General features: G+C 41.3%; 1 protein-coding gene across 3 annotated transcripts in view; it reads left to right on the plus strand.

Annotated features, from left to right (window-relative positions):
- PER3 (period circadian regulator 3) overlaps nt 1-21,242 on the plus strand; it is a 56,130-nt gene that overhangs the window by 10,191 nt on the left and 24,697 nt on the right. For 2 of the 3 annotated variants that reach the window (XM_036862920.1, XM_036862928.1), the window contains exons 6-12: nt 1,769-1,911; nt 3,335-3,413; nt 5,498-5,604; nt 5,873-6,029; nt 10,057-10,162; nt 11,091-11,219; nt 11,654-11,780. In XM_036862920.1, the coding sequence (XP_036718815.1) occupies nt 1,769-1,911; nt 3,335-3,413; nt 5,498-5,604; nt 5,873-6,029; nt 10,057-10,162; nt 11,091-11,219; nt 11,654-11,780 (848 nt within the window). Of the gene's footprint in view, nt 1-1,768; nt 1,912-3,334; nt 3,414-5,497; nt 5,605-5,872; nt 6,030-10,056; nt 10,163-11,090; nt 11,220-11,653; nt 11,781-13,473; nt 13,507-21,242 lie in introns of all 3 variants that reach the window. The other variant, XM_036862911.1, reaches the window with a different exon arrangement.

A 21,242-nucleotide genomic window follows, 5' to 3' on the forward strand; every position in this document is an offset into this window, starting at 1 on the left:
GGAAGGCTCACGTCGGGTGCCGTGCAGAAGGTCCTGTGCTGGGGTGGGAGGTTGGCGCGGGCGGGGGGTGGGGCATGGCGCTGATGCGGTGCAGCTGGGAGATGGTGGGTCCTGGACCAGGCGGTGGAGGTGGACGTGGAGGCACTTTCGATCTTATGGGTATTTCTGTAGGGGAGACCTACCAGCATATACTGGTGGGTTAGTTTTGGGTGCGAGATAGAAAGAGTAGTCAGGTGACGGAGTCTTGGCTCAAGGTGCCATGTACTGGGGAGGAGGAAACTGTAGGACAAGCAGCTGCCTCGAGAGCAGAGGGGAGAACGTGTGCCTTAGTTTTAGGTGAGCGTGCAATGTCGAGTAGAAATCTGCCTCGTGATGTTGACGAGGCGTTGGTCCAGGAGCCCGGGGTTCAGGGGAGGAGGCCGGGCTAGAGACAGATGTGCAGCTCATCGGAGTATAGATGGCATTGAGAAGCTCAGGATGGGATGAGCCTGGAGAAAGCACTCACAGAAATGGGAGGGGAGCCACTAGCACAAGTACAGATGCTCGCAGATAAGTGTCAGGAGAAGGCGCACTTCTGAGCGGTGACCTAGGAAGCAGGGTCACGGCTGAGAGTGGAGGAGTGACAGGAGATGCTGGAGTTAGAGGAGAGAAGAGAGAGGGAGGGGGGCGGGAGCGAGAGTGCGGGTGGGGCCAGAGACCCCCGAACATCCGCGCTCGTGATGGTCGGCGAGGAGAGGTGTGATGGGCAGAAACGGGGGAGCGTGAAATACAGGTTGGGACGTTCGGGCAGCTCCAAGTGGAAACGTCTTCCAGGCAGCCAGGCTGATGAAACAGGATGGACACCTGTGTGGTTGTTGCAGACCCCTCGCCCCCGGGAGCCTCCTGAGAGGGAGCGAGCAGCCTCCGTGCCGGTTGGCCGAGAGGGTCCAGCCCCGCCATCTCCCTGTAGCTAGGCGCCGTGGCTGATGCTGAGCCGCACACCAGGCCTGCGCCGGGCAGCGGAGCGGCTGAAGCGGTGGGACTGAATCAGTCATTTGGACGAGGGCGTAGGAAGGGCTGACGGAGGGCTGGCTTGGGGGCACGATCCCAGGGGACCTTGTTTCCCGCCATGTGGTACTTGGTTTAGACACACGAGGCAAGACAGGTGGCTGTGCCTGCCCCTCTTCCCAGCAGGAGCAGAAAGTCACGCTGAAATTAGGGAGCGGTTCACACTCACTTTGGTGAGCCGGCTCTCCAGAAAGCCTCCTACTCGTCCAATAACAAACGAGTATCACTGCCCGTGGCTATTGAAAATTTAAACTAACGTTTCCCTCCTTTTAAAAATAAATACGTTTTGGACTTCCCCGGTGGCGCAGTGGTTAAGAATCCGCCTGCCAATGCAGGGGACACAGGTTCGAGCCCTGGTCCGGGAAGATCCCACATGCCGCGGAGCAACTAAGCCCGTGAGCCACAACTACTGAGCCCACGTGCCACAACTACTGAAGCCCACATGCCTAGAGCCCGTGCTCCGCAACAAGAGAAGCCACTGCAATGAGAAGCCCGCACACTGCAAGAAAGAGTAGCCCCCACTCCCTGCAACAAGAGAAAGTCCACGCGCAGCAACGAAGACCCAACGCAGCCAAAAATAAATAAATAAATATGTCTAAACATTTTAGATTCGGACATGTCTCCCTTGGAAATTAGCAACAAAACATTTTCCCCGGCCTTGTTTCACCTGGACTAAGTGAACAGGTCAGTACTGGCACTGAACCGTTTTTCTTCTCTTCAGTGGAGGTGAAGCCCGGGAGCTGGGGCAGCCTTACTGCCCGTTCCGGATTATCCCCTATTTGATTCACGTGCACAGCTCGGCCCGCCCGCAGCCTGAGCCCTGCTGTCTCACGCTGGTGGAGAAGATTCATTCTGGTTACGAAGGTAGGTCAGGAGCGTCTGCGTTTAGGTCAGATGTGACGTGTCAGCACATCAGAAAGAAGCACGTGAAAGCCTGTTTACTGCAGCCACTGTCTTCAGCTTGGCCCTGAGCTGATTTTCCCTGACGTTTCTGTTTGCTGACCTTGACTTCCTGTGTGGTCATCTCCTTTAAGGACAACATGGCCCAGGGGTCCGAGCATAGACTTGGCCACAGATGCGCAGTCTTCTAATCCTTTCTCTCCTGGTGACCATCCTGTGGCCTTTTGCTTCTGTCTTGTGTGACAGAAGAGCATTGAAATTGTTGCATACAGAGGTCACAAGAATGAATTTATATTTTTTAAGTGTTTTGAAAGCCCCCTGAGTAAAAAGTATAATTTATGTCTTCCAATGGCAGAACAACATTGCTAAATTCATATATCAATACAGAAGCAGCTTCCATTTATCATTTGAAATTACAGTTGGTTCTGCTGTAATGTGACATATGCTTTCCTAAAACTTACCATCCTGTGCAAAAAAATTCACACAAACCACAGGGCTTATGGGAAAAATGAGTTTAGCGGCACAACACTCAAGTAACCATACATTAAAAATAAGAGGGGAATCTCATAAAATGGTAACACGGTGTTACACATTAAATGATGAAGAAATGCACAAGTGGTACAATAAATGTGGCTCCCCACGGCGGAAAAGCCCTGCAGTTTGCTGTGGACATGGGTGTTGGAAGGGCTGCAGCTTGTGCATTACTGTGAGGAGTGAGGGGAAGGCGGACTGAAATCAGAGGGAAAGTTCCATCACCAGCTTGGACGGGCGTGGCTCAGGGCACACTGGTGAACAGAGGCCGCAGGTGGATGTATCAGGTGTGTGCACGTTTCTTCACGTTCCTAAGTGACTCCATTCAACTGGCTGCTATTTTCTGCATTCACCTCGTGTTTCTTGCAAATGAAATCGTGCGTAAGCAAATGCGGAATTAGTGTCATGCTCAAATTGTTCCCTCATGTATTGATCACTACGTTGTCAAAGCAGACCATAGCAGCACTGACCGTGCCAATTTTATTACAGATTAAATACGTCCCTATTGTACTGACGTTTCACATCCTATTTGCTTAGTTGTATTCAACCACTAAATATGATGAAACGTTTTCATCCTGAACTCTAAATGACCCCAGCTTTGACTGTTAGGTTGTGATGGGTAAGCTATTCGATGTACACAGACTTTCTGTCTGTTTAAAATTAACTTTAGTAGGCATCACATTTTGACCTAATTAAAATGTGGTTAATAATGAAAGTTATTAGCTTTGGCTGCTCAAAGGCCAGGTCCCTAGGTGAGATTTCTGCCATGAGGTATAGAGTTTGTTCCCTCTTTAATATGTTAAGTGGATAGTTAATTAGGTATTTGCCTTTAAACCAGTCTTTCTGGTTTCCATAGCTCCTCGAATCCCAGTGGATAAAAGAACTTTTACCACAACACACACTCCCGGGTGTGTTTTTCTTGAAATAGATGAAAGGTAAGTACTTCTTTATGCCTAAAAGAAATTTGTTTCTGAAAATAAATAAAAATATTTAAAAGTTTACATAACGTTTAACATATGTTAAACGTAACATGATAGAGCTGAATCTATTCATTTGTGCATTTGAGTTTTGTTAGTTTGAAATTTGTGTTGTGTAAATTTTTTTAAATATTTATTTATTTTCCTTATGTGTATTTTTTGACTGCGTCGGGTCTTAGTTGCGGCGCACGGGGTCTCTGTTGAGGCACGCAGGATCTCTTCGTTGCAGCGCGCGGGCTTCTCTCTAGTTGCGGCGCGCGGGTTTTCTCTCTGTCCTTGCGGTGCGTGGGTTCCAGAGCGCGTGGGCTTTGTAGTTTGCAGCATGCAAGCTGTCTCACTGAGGTGCACGAGCTCAGGAGTTGTGGCGTGCGGGCTTAGTTGCCCCGCGGTGTGTAGGATCTTAGTTCCCGGACCAGGGCTCAAATGCATGTCCCCTGCATTGGAAGGCGGATTCTTTACCACTGGACCACCAGGGAAGTCCCGTGTGGTGTAAATTTTTAATGTACATATCTTACATGTTATAGTTCTAAGATTTACACGTTATCATATTTATTTCAAAGCTTTAGGAAAGTCAGAAATTATTTTTGCATTTTGCCCAAGAGGACAATGAACGTGGACCACATAGTTTTAGATGACTGTGGTCCAAATGAGACCACGGCTCTGGCCTCCAAGTCCTATTCCAGTGTTATTTCCACTAGGCAGATGCTTCCCAAACAGTTTATGATGAATTTTTATTAGCCTGAAGTGAGGAGGGAAAAGAGAAAGAAAAATAAGGCAGATTTTTTTGTGTGTAAAGGACTGTTACTTATTTTGAACTTAACGTCCTTCCTGCTTTTTTTTTGGTTATTAAAATAGTCTTTCTTATTTAAAGAGTTAGTGACAGTACATAATAGTTGTTGCTTATTGTTGTTGTTTTAATACCTTTATTTGGAAAAACAAAACATTGTTATCCCCGGTTCGTACCCTCCATTTCCCCCCGCATTTATTTAAAAATTTTACTTATTTGTGAAATCTGAAAATCTGAGAACCAATGTACCGTACCACAGATAAGCATAAGCAAAAATGTCAAAAAACCTGGCACAGTTATGATACTTATTAATTTTGGTTTTTAAAAAATCTTAACATACAGGGAATTCCCTGGCGGTCCAGTGGTTAGGACGCCATGCTTTCACTGCCGAGGGCCCAGGTTCAATCCCTGGTCGGGGAACTAAGATCCCACAAGCCGAGTGGTGTGGGCAAAAAAAAAAAAAAAAAGCTTTAAAAAAATTTTTTTAACATCTGGAAATGGGTTTATTACCGTTTAGTTACCCTGAAACTAAACAGTAATTAGTGAGATACTTTGTATAATATACTCTGTAGAAAGTAAGAAAATTCTAGCTGAAGTTATTCTGAAAACAGCTTAAGTTTATTGCATTAGAAAGTATTTGTGAATTTGTACACATAGAAAATGTTTATGGAGTCAATTTTTTCTAAGTCATCTTGAGTGCCTGTACATCAGAATTTTCCCATGAACCTTTATCCTACAAATGGCTTTGTGACCGGTTGTCTATTTGATATCACCTTTTGGGAGACATTGTTTTTGTATAATTTTAATTATTCTGTATAAATTTGTAGCCTGCTTTATTCATTTAACATCATAAGCATTTTTCTGTTATGATGTGATCTTTGTAGACTTTTTAAAAGGCAGCGAAATGGAGGGCATCAGAGACTTCTGAGGAACTTGTTAACAATATAGACTCCTAGTCTTACCACAGAAATTCTGATTTAGTAAGCTTGCGGTGAGCCTGCAAATCTGTTCTTTAGAAGTTTCACAGGTGATTTTGATGCAATATGTCAGATGACCAACACTTCTTAGATCGTGTATCTATTTCCCCACAGCATAGGCACTTGGGTTGTTTGTAGCATTTATAAATGCTGTAATGAACATCTTTTGCATACCCTTTGTCATATTTAGAGTTTAGCTGAAAAGTACCGTTGAAAGTATATAAGGTATGAGTTACTTGGTGCGTGTGACATGCTGCCTGTGCTGTGTCTGTGCTCAGAGCAGTGCCTTTGCTGGGTTACCTACCTCAGGATCTGATTGGAACGTCCATCCTGACATACCTGCACCCGGAAGATCGTTCTCTGATGGTCGCCATACACCAAAAAGGTAAGGACCTACTTCTTTATAGGAGGACATTTTTTTTTCATGGATCTTTTTAAGTTTATCACTTCATTTCTCACTAGAGGGTCTCACAAGCTCTAATCGTTAGAGCTTAACCTTTAACCAGGTAAGCAATGTATTGGAACTGCTGAAACAATTTTTTTTTTCTATTTTGACATTCTAAAACATTTACAAATAAATGCCTTAAAAAAAGACATTTGTAATCAATATCCGTGTTAAATAAATTCTAATTTTGTCTTATTATTTTATATAGTCTTGAAGTATGCAGGCCATCTTCCCTTTGAACATTCACCCATTAGATTTTGTTCTCAAAATGGGGATTACATAGTATTGGATTCCAGTTGGTCCAGCTTTGTGAACCCGTGGAGCCGGAAGGTTTCTTTCATCATCGGTCGGCATAAAGTGCAAACGTAAGTCAATCAGTTTGCGTATTTTCTAAAAAATCTTTTTCCAAATAATATTCTTTGGCCCATTGATTCCCCTTTGAATCAACTGACACATGAACTAAACGAAGGACAGGTTTTTTTCAGTGCTTCTGGAAGACAGTTTGGCAATAAGTGTCAAGGGCTTTATAAGATTTCTACCTCCTTGGCCTAACAGTTCCCTTATTGGAATATTCTAAAGAAGCCGAAATACAGAAAGCCTTATAAAGAAAAGACAGACTTTCCAGCATTTTTTAATTGTAATAGCTTAAATGTCTATCATTAAGTAGATTCTGAAATATCTGCTTGACATGTTATTATATTGGTCGATAAAAATTTTTATACAGAGTATATAACATGGGAAATTGATATATTAGATGATGTAAAAAGCAGCATACAGAATTTTTTATACAGTATGATTATAATTACGTTTAAAGCACGAACACTATGAAATAGGAAAAAGAAGATTAGAAGGAAATAAAATATACATTTTGGTTATGTGTGGATAGTGGGATTTTGGGTGAAGTTTTGTTTTTTCTCCTTTGAATTTTAAGGTTCTCTTTAGTGAGCATGTAAAATTTTTTATATCAGCCTTCTGCTGTCAAATTCCACTTATTTGTGTCAATTTTATTAAATCTTTTTTTTTTTTGATGTGGACCATTTTTAAAGTCTTCGTTGAACTTGTTACAATATTGCTTCTGTTTTATGTTTTTTTTTTTTTTTGGCGAGGCATGTGGGATCTTAGCTCCCCGACCAGGGGTTGAACCTGCACCCCCTGCATTGGAAGGCAAAGTGTTTAACCACTGGACCGCCAGTGAAGTCCCTAAATCTTTATCTTTATTATTTAGATTCTTTCATGTTTATTCTCCTGCCAGCATGGCTGACCCGAGCCTGCTTGATTGTTGTTACCTGTCCATATAACAGCCTTGCAGAATGGATCCAGAGCAACCTGGACCGCGGTTCTTGTAATCGGAGATACTCCTACTCCCTGGACTTTGTGGTCCATTTAAAATTGACCTAGAGGTTTCTCAACCGGCCCATAAGTTTCCTTTTGATGTCTATTTCTTTTAAGAGTGGAAATTACACTTAACTCTTCAGTGTCATGCTGAGATTGAGCAACTCTGTCTTTTGTATTTTGTTATACAACTTTGTACACAGAAGCATAAAACTTCTGTGTACAGAACAGTACATCTCCCAGTAAGAGTATTTTATCATGTGTTATATTGTGATAGAGTGATGTTTTGGCCACGGTGAGATAGGCCTCAGGTTGCCCTGACCTTGTTGTGCTCCAGGGTTTGGCCTCTCAGCAGAGCAGGTCTGCAGCTTTTATAGAAGAATCGGGCTCCTTGCCGCCCTGACTCATGAGGCTGATTTATGGTAGAAAACTAACTGGATAATTGAGGTAACGAATATGACTGCCAAGGAAGTGCTATTCATGCTGCTCAGAAAGGACTTTTTTTTTCCCAGTAGGGAGACCTCTTGGGAAATGAAAATAAAATCAGATGGTTGGGGACTTCCCTGGTGGTCCAGTGGCTTAGACTCCGCCCTCCCAATGCAGGGGGCCCGGGTTCGATCCCTGCTCCAGGAACTAGATCCCACATGCTGCAACTCAAAAAAGGTCCCGTGTGCCACAATTAAGACCCGGCACGGCCAAATAAATAAATAAATAAATATTTTTAAAAAATCAGATGATTGCTTAGGATGAATATAGGAAACCCCAAAGCAAGTACAGTTCCTCTGATGAGACATCCATCTGGGTGTCTGTTGACCAGTCTGAGTACCTCCCTGTCAGTGCTAGAGGTGCATCCTAGATTCATTCTCCAAGCCATCCTTTCAGTTCTTTGATTAAAAATATGTGGAATAAACCGACATATTAGTACTCCCAATGTTTTCAGTGTTTTTTAAAATTACACCAATAATTGCATCTCAAGATCCAGGATTATGTGAGGGAAAGAGTTTAGAGGCTAGTAGGTATTAATTTCTCTCATCGAACAGTAATCATCTATTATGTTTATAAAATCATTTTAATGCATTTATTCCTTCAGTAAGTGTCTACGGGCCACCTGCTGAGTCAGGCGTTGTGCTAGGCTGAGGCTGAGGTTATAAACAGAACAGACGTTCCCTTTGCCGCCCACCGCGTATGGGAGAGCGGAAAACAGCAATGGCACTGTGACGTGCGGGCAGAGTTTTGGAAAGGGTGACAGTGAAGTAGGGAGGGGGCTGTGGGAGTGTCCGGCTCTCTTCACGTCCTTCCCAGCAGCTCTGTGGGAAGGGAGGCTAGGTACCGTTACCTCTGATTGTACAAAAAAAAAAAAACAAACCCGCATTCTGTGAAACAGAGTCACTTTCCCAGCGATCACTGAGGCAGGAGGTTGCAAAGTGGAGACGGACACCAGATTTCCTTCTTTACTCCTAGACCCGTTTCCTGACGTCCGCCGCAGCCAACGCGTCATGCCGAGCTTGACACCATTTGATGAAGGCGGTGAATCCTTTGAGTTCTGTAATTGGTGATTAAAAGCCCAACTTGGTTTTGTCGGAAGGGTCACCCCTGGGAACATCTGCATCTCATAGCACAAATCAGAACGTTCTGTTTCCACTCAGCCTTGCACTTGAACAGCAGCCCAGACGCCTCCGGAAGACATTCAGGCTCACAGTGCACGGGGATGCACTTTAGCCCCCAGGGACCCTTCTTTGACCTGGGGAGGAGCTAACGGAGCGTGGGAGGAGCCTGACGCCCAGCGGCGGGTGGGGGAGGGCGGGGGCAGGGGGCGGAGGACAGGAGGGGCACCTGAGATGTGCCAGTGTCAGGCTGCCGTCCAGGTGCAGCTGGCCCTCCGCGTCCCGCATCACGGAGCCGGTGCCGCCGGACCGGGCCTGGCGCCTCCCGTGACCCCGCTGGCGTCCCGCCGTTCCTGCTAGGAGTGTCTGTCTTTGGGGAAGTGTTGCCACGTGTCTGCGGTGTGAGAGGCAGCGTGCAGGACGCGTAACAGGAAGAGGAGAGAGAGTTGGCTCGGGGGTCGGGCGTGTGGCTTCAGACGCGACCCGGCCGCCTGGCCACGGCAACTTGGCAAGTTTCTTCACCTCTGCCGGGTTGATTCCTACCTCCCAGGGTCGCGAGGACTCAGGAGGTGACGTGTCTGGCCCACGGCACGTCCGATGTTAGCAGCACTCGTAGGACCGAGGTGCCGAGAGGCCGGACGGTGTGGTGGCCGAGAGCGTGCGGCCTGGAGCCGGGACTCTGGGCCTCGGGAGCAGCAGGCAGATGCGACAGCGGGGGACCCGAGCCGGGGTCTGGCCCAGGGAAGCGAGGAGGGGGTACCTGGTGGAGCAGCTGGCACAGCGCCCGGCACGTCGTGAGGGGTAGAAGTGTCACTTATTCTTGGTGTGTGGCACAAAACAGCACTTCCCGTCACGTGGAGGGGCCTAAGTGAATGTCAGTCCCTTGTCTCTGCTGCTCTTTCTGTTGACGCGTCTGCCTCTCACTGTATTCCCGTGGTAGATTTCAGATGCTCTAGAATTTGGGTATAAATAAGACTGAAGATTTTGTGGCAACCACATGTTCACCACGCGGGTGGGCTGCAGAATCATCTTTGCTACGTAGCTTGAGTGATTAGGTACATTAAGCATTCAATGTGTTTGCCAAACTTAAGGTCCCAAAATTTCTCATAGCCAGTAGGTTACTCAGTTCATGTTAAATTCTGAGACCAGTAGCTGTTGAAGGTATTTTAGTAGCTAGGGGGTTACCTACCACTGATTTTAAATTTATACAGATACAGTAGAATGATTACAGCTGCAGAGAAACTAAAGAAGACGGTTAATACCTCATTTGTTTCCTAGGATTTTCTCTACCTCTATGAACAGAGTTTGAGCTTCATATTTTCTATATTTGGAGTTGAAGAGCTGCTTTGTAAAAGCATAGGTTTATTGTTTGAATTTTCTATTAAAAATCACTTTAGCCTTCGTTGTACATGAACTTGAAATTGCCTGACTCCGTCTTTGACTTGGCATTTTGTAGGAGTCCACTAAATGGGGATGTCTTTGCTACCAGAATAAAGAAGATGAACAGTAATGACAAAGACATAACGGAATTACAAGAACAAATTCACAGACTTCTCTTACAGGTAAAGTGAGAGATGTTAAAAAACAAACATAATAGTCCCATAATTGTCTTTAATTGTAACATTCAGTCTTAGTAAAGTCACTTCACAGTAATGAACTGTGAGGAGAGAGAAGTCCTTACCCTCTACATTCCAGAAATTTTTGTCTTCCTCTTTTTGTTTTCAAATTTCATTAATCTTGTTTTCCTTTTTTCTGTGTTAAATACACAGGACTTTTTGTAAGAATCCAATTTAAGATGACAGAGTCATAGGAAGCAATAAGATAGAGAAGTTATTTCTAAATGAGAGAATCCTTGTTGTATTCCAGACGCGGCCAGTGTTTTGGCTTCACTATTTTTTTTAAATAATTACAGTTTTAAAGGTGGGGAGAGGGGTGGCAGGTCTCTGTACCTCTAGTCATTATGAGCCAAAGTAGGAAAAACTGCTTGTTGAAAACAAATACCAAAATGCTTTCTACTAGAGAGTCAATCAATAAACTTGTCAAGCATTTACTGATGGTGTCACTAAAACTGTTAGCCAGTAGTGTTCAAAATGCCTTTCATACAATCTCTAGAGTTCATAAAGCATCTCTGAGGTTCTTGGGGAAAAGTACAGTACATATTTAATTTGTTCTGTCTATTCCAAACTCAGCATAAAGAGCTAGAGTTTATTTTCATGTTTTGTTAAATTTATTTACTGTGGCTTTTAAAACATTCGTTTTCTAGAAATACCCACCTAGACTAGGAAAGTAGGTTCTGCCCTTGAGAGTTACCGAGATGAGAGAGGAATGTCTTTCATGTCAGCATCACCCTTCACACACCTCATTTAGGATTTCAGAAATTTTAATCTTAATTTTGTGATGACTGTAGGTAAGCTCAGAGGTAGGTAATGCTGAGTCTCTCCTCTGACGGCCACATCGCCCGGGGCTGCGACGGGCCCGTCTCTCTTGCAGCCCGTTCACGGGAGCGCATCCAGTGGCTATGGGAGCCCGGGCAGCAGCGGGTCTCAGGAGCATCGCCTCAGCACCGCGTCCTCCAGTGAGTCCAGCGGGCGCTGCGTGGAGGAGGTGCAGAAGGCACCGGTGAGCGAGCACACATGTGCCTCTGAGCACGTGTCCTTTCCTTCCTGTGTCGTTACCCGTAACGTGTCGGTGCTGGTTCTGTACCTCGACGTGTGTGGCTTCTTAGTTCTCGTCTGGAAGATCTGATCTGGTAATAGACATTCTGATCCATTTTGGTTTGGGAAAACGTCTCTAAAAAGAAAATATCACCTTTAGAAGGTGATACTTGGGTTAATTGTGTGCTTCCTAAAAATTAGCATGTTGTGGACAGATTGCTGTGAAGCTTCACTGCTCCTCGTGTGCTGTGGTGCAGCGGGAGACTGAATTAATGCTATTACCGTGCTTTCGGTCATTCTGTCTACAGAGAACCAAAAGTTAAATGTATTTCATTTATGTATCTTTTAATGCACATTTTTGTAATCTTTGAAACATTGTTTATCGTTCTTTTCCTTAAGTTGACTTTGCAGCAGGTCTATGCCAGTGTAAACAAAATCAAGAATCTAGGCCAGCAGCTCTACATCGAGTCAAGGGACAAATCACCAAAGAAGCAAGTGATGGGAACCGGCATGGGACAGCGTGGTGGTGAGTCAGCAGGGTCAACCGCCCCCCCTCCCAGAGCTGCCCTCACAAAGGCACGACTCTGGGCTGCTGCTGTTCAGGTTTACGTGCCCAGATGACAAAAGTAACAGTACTACTACTAATAATAACAATGGCAGCAACAAGTACTGTCCCGAAAGCTAAATGGTATTAGAATGTAGTCACAGTATACTTCTGCTAAAGAATTGACTTTTCTGCTAATTCCAACCAATTCGTAGATTCCCTCCATATGAGCTATCTGTAAACCAAAAGAGGTAATTTTAGAATACATTTCAGATAATAAAGTATATTAAAATGATAATCCCTCCCTTTCACTTCAAACAAATGGAGAATGTTTGTGACCTAAATTGAATGAAAAACTTGGCCTTTTTCTTGATTACATGTTTACTTTTCTCAAATATGAGGTAGGGAGCACCCGAGAGGAGTTGGATGAGTCGTGATAGTTGACGTTATTTTGAGAAGCTAACCTGCGTGCATTATATAGTTCTGTATATATAAAGTTTTATAATATAGAGATCAAATTATGCTAACTTCTTAACTTAGATAACTTTCTCTTAATTTTTCTCCTTGAATGTTAATATCAATATAATTTGGGAAGTCGTTATAGATTTTGGCCACCTAAATGTTGTTGATGGTCTCTACCACTGTCAAATGTGGGTGTTCTACACAGTAGGGTGAAATTTCTTCTCTAAAGTCAGTAATAATAATAGTAGCTGTACTTTTCAGGACTTGATATGATTGCCACAAGAAAAATATCTAACTGCTGCTCCTACAGGTGATATCACTGGGAGCCCATAGGACACCCTCCAGATACAGCAAGTCCCGTCCTTTAGTTTTTTTGGGTTTTTATTCATCTTGGCAGGAGGTTTCAAGTTCTGTTTGTTTCTTTTGCTGTAGACGTAAGGGCACAAGGTAGAAATGACAACCTTTTTTGGTCCCGTGAAACCGTCAGATCTCCCCCACAAAAGAATTTATCTTAAATATCTTTCTTGTTGTATATCATTATTCCATATCCTGCCAGAGAAAATTCTTTGAGGAGATTTTAATCTAAAATTTCTAGATGTTTTCTTCATTGTCTGATCCAGTCAGTGCTACCTGCTGCTGCCTCGGCCTATGGCCTCGTGTTAGTGCCACAGTCTTACATCCTGGCCTCTGGAATTTCTTCTCAGGGTAGAAATCCTTTCTAACCTCCTGCTTTATTCCGTTTCTTATCACCTATCGTTGCATTGGTCTAGTAATACCATCAGTACTGTTGTTTTGAAGGCTATATATTTAAGCATCATCCATATTCAATCATTCAACATTTTATAAAATTTAAGCTATACCTAACTCTGTGTACTTAGGCGGCTATTTTAGAAACTGAAATTTTCTTACTACTTAGCTATGTACTATATTTGACTAATACACATAGGATGCGACTTTGGGGGGAAGTAATGCCATTTGGAATAACTTTGGAGAACTAATGTTATTTGGGCATCTTGTTTTTATTAACAGTTTAAGACCTACAAGTTTAAAGAGCTAGTAAAAAAATCTTCATTACTCTTTACTGAAGAGAAACAAGAAGGTGACTTAAAGATAGAAAACGTTGTAATTTAAATATTAGAAATTGAGTAGAGATATACACCAATGAAAAGGAAAATACTAAATGGTCATTGTATATATATTTTATTATATACAGGGTGCTGGAGCACACAAGAACATAAGGTTTTAAGTAAGTATGTTTACCTTTCTTATAAAGGCAGGTTATGCTTTAGAATAGAATAAGAAGGGAAACTTTTAAACTTATTATGGAAAGGCAAGGAACAACAAAGAGATGTAAAGTCCCTTCCTCAGCTATACAGACCGATGCCAGCTGCCAGAGAAGTAATTGGGGAAATTAGGGAAAATTGAACATTCTACTGCGAGGGTGATGCAAAGCCCAAGTGAAAGAAGATGATTCATACACTGAACTAACTCAGAGTGAGAGTGCTTTGGTTCCTGCTCAGGGAGAGCTGGAAAGAGCATACAAACTTATGAGGAAAAAAGCCAGACGGACAGCAAGTTCGTGTTCTTTCTTGAACCCATCAGAGTGCTGAGGTTACAGGGCAGCCAGCAGGCCTGAAATCTGAGGAGAGGCACATACTTGCAAGGAGAAGTGAGGTAAGTGCTGGATCCTGTGACTGACTGATTCAAGTCACCTACAAGAGACAGACCTTCTCTGAGGCACAGTGCAGGGAAGACCAAAGCCTGGAAGTGGAGCAGATGTTGGAGAAAAGAGCTCTCAGGAAACCAGCCGCCACCTGAAGCGCAGAGTGTCACTAGAGGGATCTGAAAGCTGTCATACACTGAGTGAAACCATAGCAACAGCCAGCCTCAGACCTGGCCTAAAGCTTAATTAGATTAACCGGAACACAGGCCTAGTGGAAGGAAAGGCATGCCCAGTCCCTACTGTCTTACATATGTTCAGTTTTCAGCAAATTATGAAGCATATGAAAAGCATGGAAAAAACCTCCTAAGAGACAAAGCAGTCATCGGAACAAGAACAAGAGTCAGGTAGGACACAGATGTTGGAAATAACTCTGAATAATAAATACATTAAAGGCTCTAATGGACAAAGTAGGTAACATGCAAAAACCGCCTAAGTAATCACAGCATCGAGATGGAACATGAAAGAAAGGATCAGATGGAAATGTTAGAAATGCTGGAGGTGAATATATGCCTTTGGTGGGCACTCAACCAAGAAAAGAATCAGTAAACTTGAAGATAGATAAATAGAAATTACACAGCTGAAACACAAGGAGAAAGGAACATACAAGATAGAGCCTTTTAAGAATGTGGGGACAAGGTTAAATGATCTAACATATGAGTAATTGCAATCCCAGGAAAAATACTTGAAATAATGGCTGATTTTCCAGATTCAAAGAACATCAAGTAGCGTAAATACAAAAAAAAAAGAAAAGAAAAAAAAATTCAAAATATAAAAACACCACACACGTGGGCATGTCATATTCAAACTAAAATAAAACCAAAGAGAATATCTTGAAGGCAACCAGAGGAAAATGATAGACTACAGAAAAACAAAGATAAGAATAAGAATTACAGGAGACATTTCTTCAGAGACTGTGAACGTTAGAACACAATAGAGTAACATCTTCAAAGGAAAGAAACCGTCAACGCCGAATGGTACACGCAATGGGAAGTATCTTTCAGAAATGAAGGAGATACAAAGATTTTTCTCAAACAAAAACTATGGCAATGTATTGCCAGCAGATCTGTTCTATAAGAATCCTAAAGGAATTTGTAAAGGTAGAAGCAGCATGATGTCAGACATAACACTTGGATCTACACGAAGAAATGAAGAGCACTGGAAGTGGAATAAATGAAGGTAAAATAAACTTTATGTTTTACTTATTTTTAATTACTGTAAAACATAACTAAAGCAACAATAGTATTCTGCACGTATAACATATGTAAAAATACTGCAGAGGATGGGAGTGAGGTATTAGGAATATACTGTGTAAATTCTTTCTGCATTATAGTATTTGGAGTATACTATTTGGAGATAGAAACTGAGTCCTTAAAGATGTGTATTGTGAACTTTAGGACAATTATTAGTAAAAGTTTTTAAAGAAGTATCAATAATGTCAGTAGAGGTGTTAAAATGTAATTTAAAACACTTAACCCAAAATGAGGCAGAAAAGGAGGAAAAAAGAAACAAAAAACCCAGATGGAACAAATGGAAAACAGCTAGCAAGAGGTACATTTTAATCCAGCTACATCAATCACATTAAATGTGAATGATCTCAGTATACCAGTGAAAAGACCTGGAAATTGTGAAATTGGATGAAAAACTAAGATGCAGCTACCTATTATCTACAAAAACCCATTTTGAAAATTAAAAACATAGGTTAAAAGTAAAAGGTTAGAAAGGATATACCATGCTAACAGGAATCAAAAGAAAACTGGAAAGCTATATTAAGGTCAGACACAGTAGACTTTAGAACAAGGGCTTCAGAGAGATATTGCATAAAGACAAGGGGGTTGATTCTCTGAGAATATAAAACAATCCTAACTGTTTATGCACCTAACATCAGAGCTTCAAAATACATGAAGCAAAAACTGATAAAAACTTCAAGGAGAAATAAACAAATCCACAGTGATAGTCGGGGACTGCAGCAAATCAAAACCACGATGAGATATCACCTCACACCTGTCAGAATGGCCGTCGTCAAAAGGACAAAAAATAGCAAGTGTTGGTGAGGACGAGGAGGAAAGGGAACCCGTTTACACCGTTGGTGGGAATGTAAATTGGTGCAGCCTCTATGGAAAAAAGTATGGACCTTCCTCAAAAAATTAAAAATAGAACTACCATAAGATCCAGCAGTCCCATTTATGAGTATTTATCTGAAGAAAACGAAAACACTAATTTGAAAAGATATGTGCGCTGCTATGTTCACTGCAGAATTATTTACAATAACCAAGATATGGAAACAACCTAAGTGTGCATCCGTGGATGATTGGATAAAGAAACTGGTATAGAGAGAGAATGGAATACTATTTGGCTACAAAAAAAAAATGACATCTTCCTTGTGACGACGTGGGTGGACCTCAGGAGTATTATGCTACATGAAATAAGTCAGAGAAGGACAAATAGCATATGATTTCACTTGTATGTGGAATCTAAAAATACAAACCAAACCTCATAGATACAGAGAATAAATCGGTGGTTGCCAGAGGGGAAGGGGGTTGGGAGGTGTGCAAAATGGGTGAAGGGGATCAGGAGGTACAAATTTCCACCTATAAAACAAATAAATCATAGGGATGTAATGTGCAGCTTGGTGACTATAGTCAGTGATATTGTACTGCAGATTTGAAAGTTGCTCTTATCACAAGAAAAAAATTCTATAACTTTATATGGTGACAGATGGTAACTAGATTATTGTGATCATTTTGCAGTGTATACAAGTGTTGATGCATTATATTGTACACTTGAGCCTGATAGAATGTTGCCTGTCAATTATACTTCAATTTTTAAAATATAAATTTCTAGAAGAAAACATAGGAGAAAATCTTTGTAATCTTGGGTTTGGAAAGAGGTTTTAGATATGACATCAAAAGCATGATCCATAAAAGAAAGAAATTGATAAATTAGACTTTATTGAAATTAAAACTGTTTCTTTGAAAGACGTTTTTAAGACATTGGTAAGACAATGAAAAGACAAAATATTTGCAAATTATATATAAAGAGCTGTATCCAGAATACATAAAGAACTCTCAAAATTTAACAATAAGAAGTTAAACATCCCAATTTTAAAATGGTCAAGAGATCTAAACACTTTTCCAGTGAAGATGTATAGATGGCAAATAGCATGTGAAATAACACTCAATCTCATTGGTCATTAGGAAGTTAAAAACACATCAGACACCCGTTAAAATGGCTAAAATTAAAAGAACGAAAACTGACAGTACTAAGTTCTGGCAAGAATTCAGAGTAACCGGAGCTCTCACACGTTGCTGAGGGTAATGTAAAATTGTGCAGCCACTTTGGAAAATGCGGCAATTTATTATAAAGTTAAGTATAATCTTATAAGCTTACCATATTACTCAGCAATTCCATTCTTAGTTATTTACCCAAGTGAAATAAAGACTCAAGTTCACACAAAATCCTGTCTGAAAATGTTTATTACGCTTTATTCACACTCACCAAAAATTGGAAACAACTTCCATGTCATTCAGCAGGTGAGTAGATAAACTGTGGTACATCCACCCAATGGAATACTACTCAGCAATAAAGAAAGATGAACTTGATTCATGCAGCAATGCAGATGGATCTTAAATGCATTTTGCTAAGTTAAAGAAGCCAGAGCTAAAAGGTTGCATGTTGTGTGGTTCTGTTCTGGGAAGGCATTACTTCTGGAATACACGAGGTCTGGAAAGCAGATCAATATTTGCTAAGGTTGCGGGATGTGTTGACTGCAAAGAGGCAGCTGGAGGGAAATGCTTGAGTGAGAGAAATGTTCTGTTTGTTAACGCTGGTGGCGGAGTCACAACTGGCTGTGCGTTTGTTAAAACTCACACGTCTGTCGTACCTCACCCCGCCCCAGAATGTAGAGGGAACCCAAGATGAGGTATAGGCTGTGACAAGTGACCCTAACCAAGTTACACACTAATGGCATAAACATCCTGAAGGAGGTGGGGAAGAAAGTTGCTGAGTAGCTTTGGAGATCGGTGTCTTCACTGGACACCCCAGCACTAAATCCAAAGCATACATGTACACAAACACAGTGTTCAGGAAACTGATTCCTCACCATAGTGCAGGCTAACCATCCTGAAGCTACTTTATTTTTTTTTATTTTTTTATTTTTTCACACACACACTGTATTTTATTTTTACAAGAGATAAATAGACTGACACCAAGCATTGTACATGGATGACCACAACAAAAGCAACAATGATTGCAATTACCAAACATGAAACACACTCATACTATGTCATAATATTGACATTCAGTCCAGCAATCCTCCACTGTAACAGCTCCTTTACTTTGCAGTGAAAATTGATTTGTATATTCTTTGCCTCTGAGTCCTTGTGGGATTTTTTCTTTTTTAAATTCAAACAGAAAGTCACAAAAATTATACTCATCCTCATCAGTTCACTCAGTCCCATGTAATTAATTTTTTTTTTCACCTTGATCTTTTGTTAGCACTTTTATGAGTTCATCGGTTTTTCATTAGAGTTCTGAAAATGCTTATTCATTCAGTTCAGCAGTACAGTCAGTTACCAGAAACCTGTACTTGTCAGAGTCTTTTCCGTGAATTTCCTGAAGATGAAACCCTTTTATAGGAACATATTTACAAAAGCATCAGAGTACACCCAGAACTGTCTGTAAATGACAAAAGACTTAAAAATGACCACGGTTAAAGATTTGATGAAAGTTCATAATAATGCAGTTGACAAGAAAATTAGTTATTTCTGAGATATACATTTTAAAGTAATAACTAGGATTATGACTTATAACATTATACCAGAACATATAAGATTTTTAGAAATTTCATGTAATGTCTGAAACATTTATATTAACATATTTCCATACAAATAACCCAATGAAAGTTTAGTATTAGTTGTTTTGTTTGTTTGTTTATACTGCAGGTTCTTATTAGTCATCAATTTTATACACATCAGTGTATACATGTCAATCCCAATCGTCCAATTCAGCACACCACCATCCCCACCCCACCGCAGTTTTCCCCCCTTGGTGTCCATATGTCTGTTCTCTACATCTGTGTCTCAACCTCTGCCCTGCAAACTGGCTCATCTGTACCATTTTTCTAGGTTCCACATACATGCGTTAATATACGATATTTGTTTTTCTCTTTCTGACTTACTTCACTCTGTATGACAGTCTCTAGATCCATCCACGTCTCAACAAATGACTCAATTTCGTTCCTTTTTATGGCTGAGTAATATTCCATTGTATATATGTACCACAACTGAAGCTACTTTACATGCAGAGTAGAATTGAGCAAGTAGGCAAACACATTGCAGATAATGAGATTCCTCGCTACTGGAGAGGGACATGGCAAATGAGCAGAGGAAATGCCAGCATGAACTCTGGTGCTGGATTTGAGTTAAAGGCATCAGCGTGAACTCATGCCTTTTTGTTCAATGGATGGATGGACGGATGGACAGACAAGGGTTGATATACATACACATATATATTTGTTTTGTCCATTGAGGGGACCTACAAGGAGGGACACATTTAGCAATGAGCACACCCAGCACCCAGGTCTTGGTTCCTATGTGTTTTTCCCATAAAAGAAACCAGAGAAGTAAGGAAGTGCTCAAGAAAAAAAGGAGAAAATGGCATGTCTGAGGGACACAGGAGACAACTTGAAAGAGCACCTAATGGCCAAAACTGGAACAATTTGAGCAACAAAATAAATAATGATAGTATTGGATTGTAACACAGCAAATGAGTATCCAGGATTCCCTGCTGATAAATGATTGGATGAATGAAAAGGGAAAGGGGAGAAGGGAAACTCTTCCTAATAGAAAAAGCTTGATTAATAAATGTAGAAGGAGTAAAAAAAATAGGAAATTGCTATTAGAATGCCACAGTAGTCATTATGCTGTATGCCTTAAACTTACTACTGTATGTCAGTTATATTTCAATAAGACTTAGAGAATAAAGAAAGAATTCCACAGTAGTAACTGTTGCAGGGCATATCCTCCAGTAAGTGCTAAAATTAGATGAAAGGTTTTTTAAAGTTGTGGTTTTAGATATATAATTTACTATTTTTAAATGTACAGTTTGTTGGCATTAAGTATGTTCACAGTGTTTTGCAAACAATAGGTGAAAGTATAAGAGAAACAGGATATTTGCATGGCTTCAAAGAATTCCTCCAGAACATTTATTGCTTACATCTTTTATTACGTTGTAAAATAGTAACTTTACATAAGAGAAACCTGGCAGGCATCACCTTAACCAATGATCAAGGTTAATGTGTCAATAGTAAAACATATCACCATCACACACTGCACTTCTGTGGCAATTTTCCCCAAGATGCATGACCTCAACCTAATCATAAGAAAACACCAGAGAAACGCAAATGGCGGGGCATTTCTAAAAAATTCCTGCCCCGTACTCTTCAAAAGTGTCAGGATCATGAAAGGCAAGGAAAGACTAAGGAGGCATTTGACAACTAAATTCACTTGTGACATCCTGGTTGGGCTTCTGGGCCAGAAAAGTGACACTTAGTGGGAAAACAGGTGAAATCCAAATGAACTGTAGCTCAGTATGCCGCTGTTAATTTCCTAGTGTCATTCATTTTCCTGTGGTTATGTGAGGTGTGACATTAGTGGAAGCTGGGTGAATGGTATATGGGAACTCTCTACCATTTTTGTAACCCTTTGAAACCTTCAAGTTGAAAATTATTAAAAAATTAAAAGTAAAATTAATGAGTGAAAGTGAAGCATTTTTCCATAATTCCCTCTGAAAATAGAGAAGCCTCTTCCAAGCAGCTAAACTAACCTTTATGAATAGTATCAACAGTAGCTAATATTTCTCAGTCTGTCAACAGCATTTGCATAATTCTTTACTCTTCTTCCTTGAAATAGTTTCCCCTCTTGGTTTCCATGACACCAGACCTTGCAGGATCTGTCTCTTCCTGGATAAGTCTCCTTTACTGGCTTATTCTCTACTGAAAGTTCAAGTTCTTCAGTGCTCCAGCCTGAGGTCTTTTTTCCTCTCTCTATACCTCTGCTATCCGATATGGTAGCCACTAACCACATTTTGCAATTTAAATTCAAATGAATTACAAATAAATAAAATGTGAAATTTAGTTCCTCAGTTGCTGTAGCCACACTTCAAATGCTAGTCGCTGGGTCTGGTGTTAGTGGCTAGCTACCAGGTTGGACAGCACAGATAATGGACAATTCTGTCATTGTAGAACGTTCTGTTGGACACCA

The sequence above is a fragment of the Balaenoptera musculus genome, chromosome 1, assembly GCF_009873245.2.
Source record: "Balaenoptera musculus isolate JJ_BM4_2016_0621 chromosome 1, mBalMus1.pri.v3, whole genome shotgun sequence".
Lineage (NCBI taxonomy): Eukaryota > Metazoa > Chordata > Mammalia > Artiodactyla > Balaenopteridae > Balaenoptera > Balaenoptera musculus.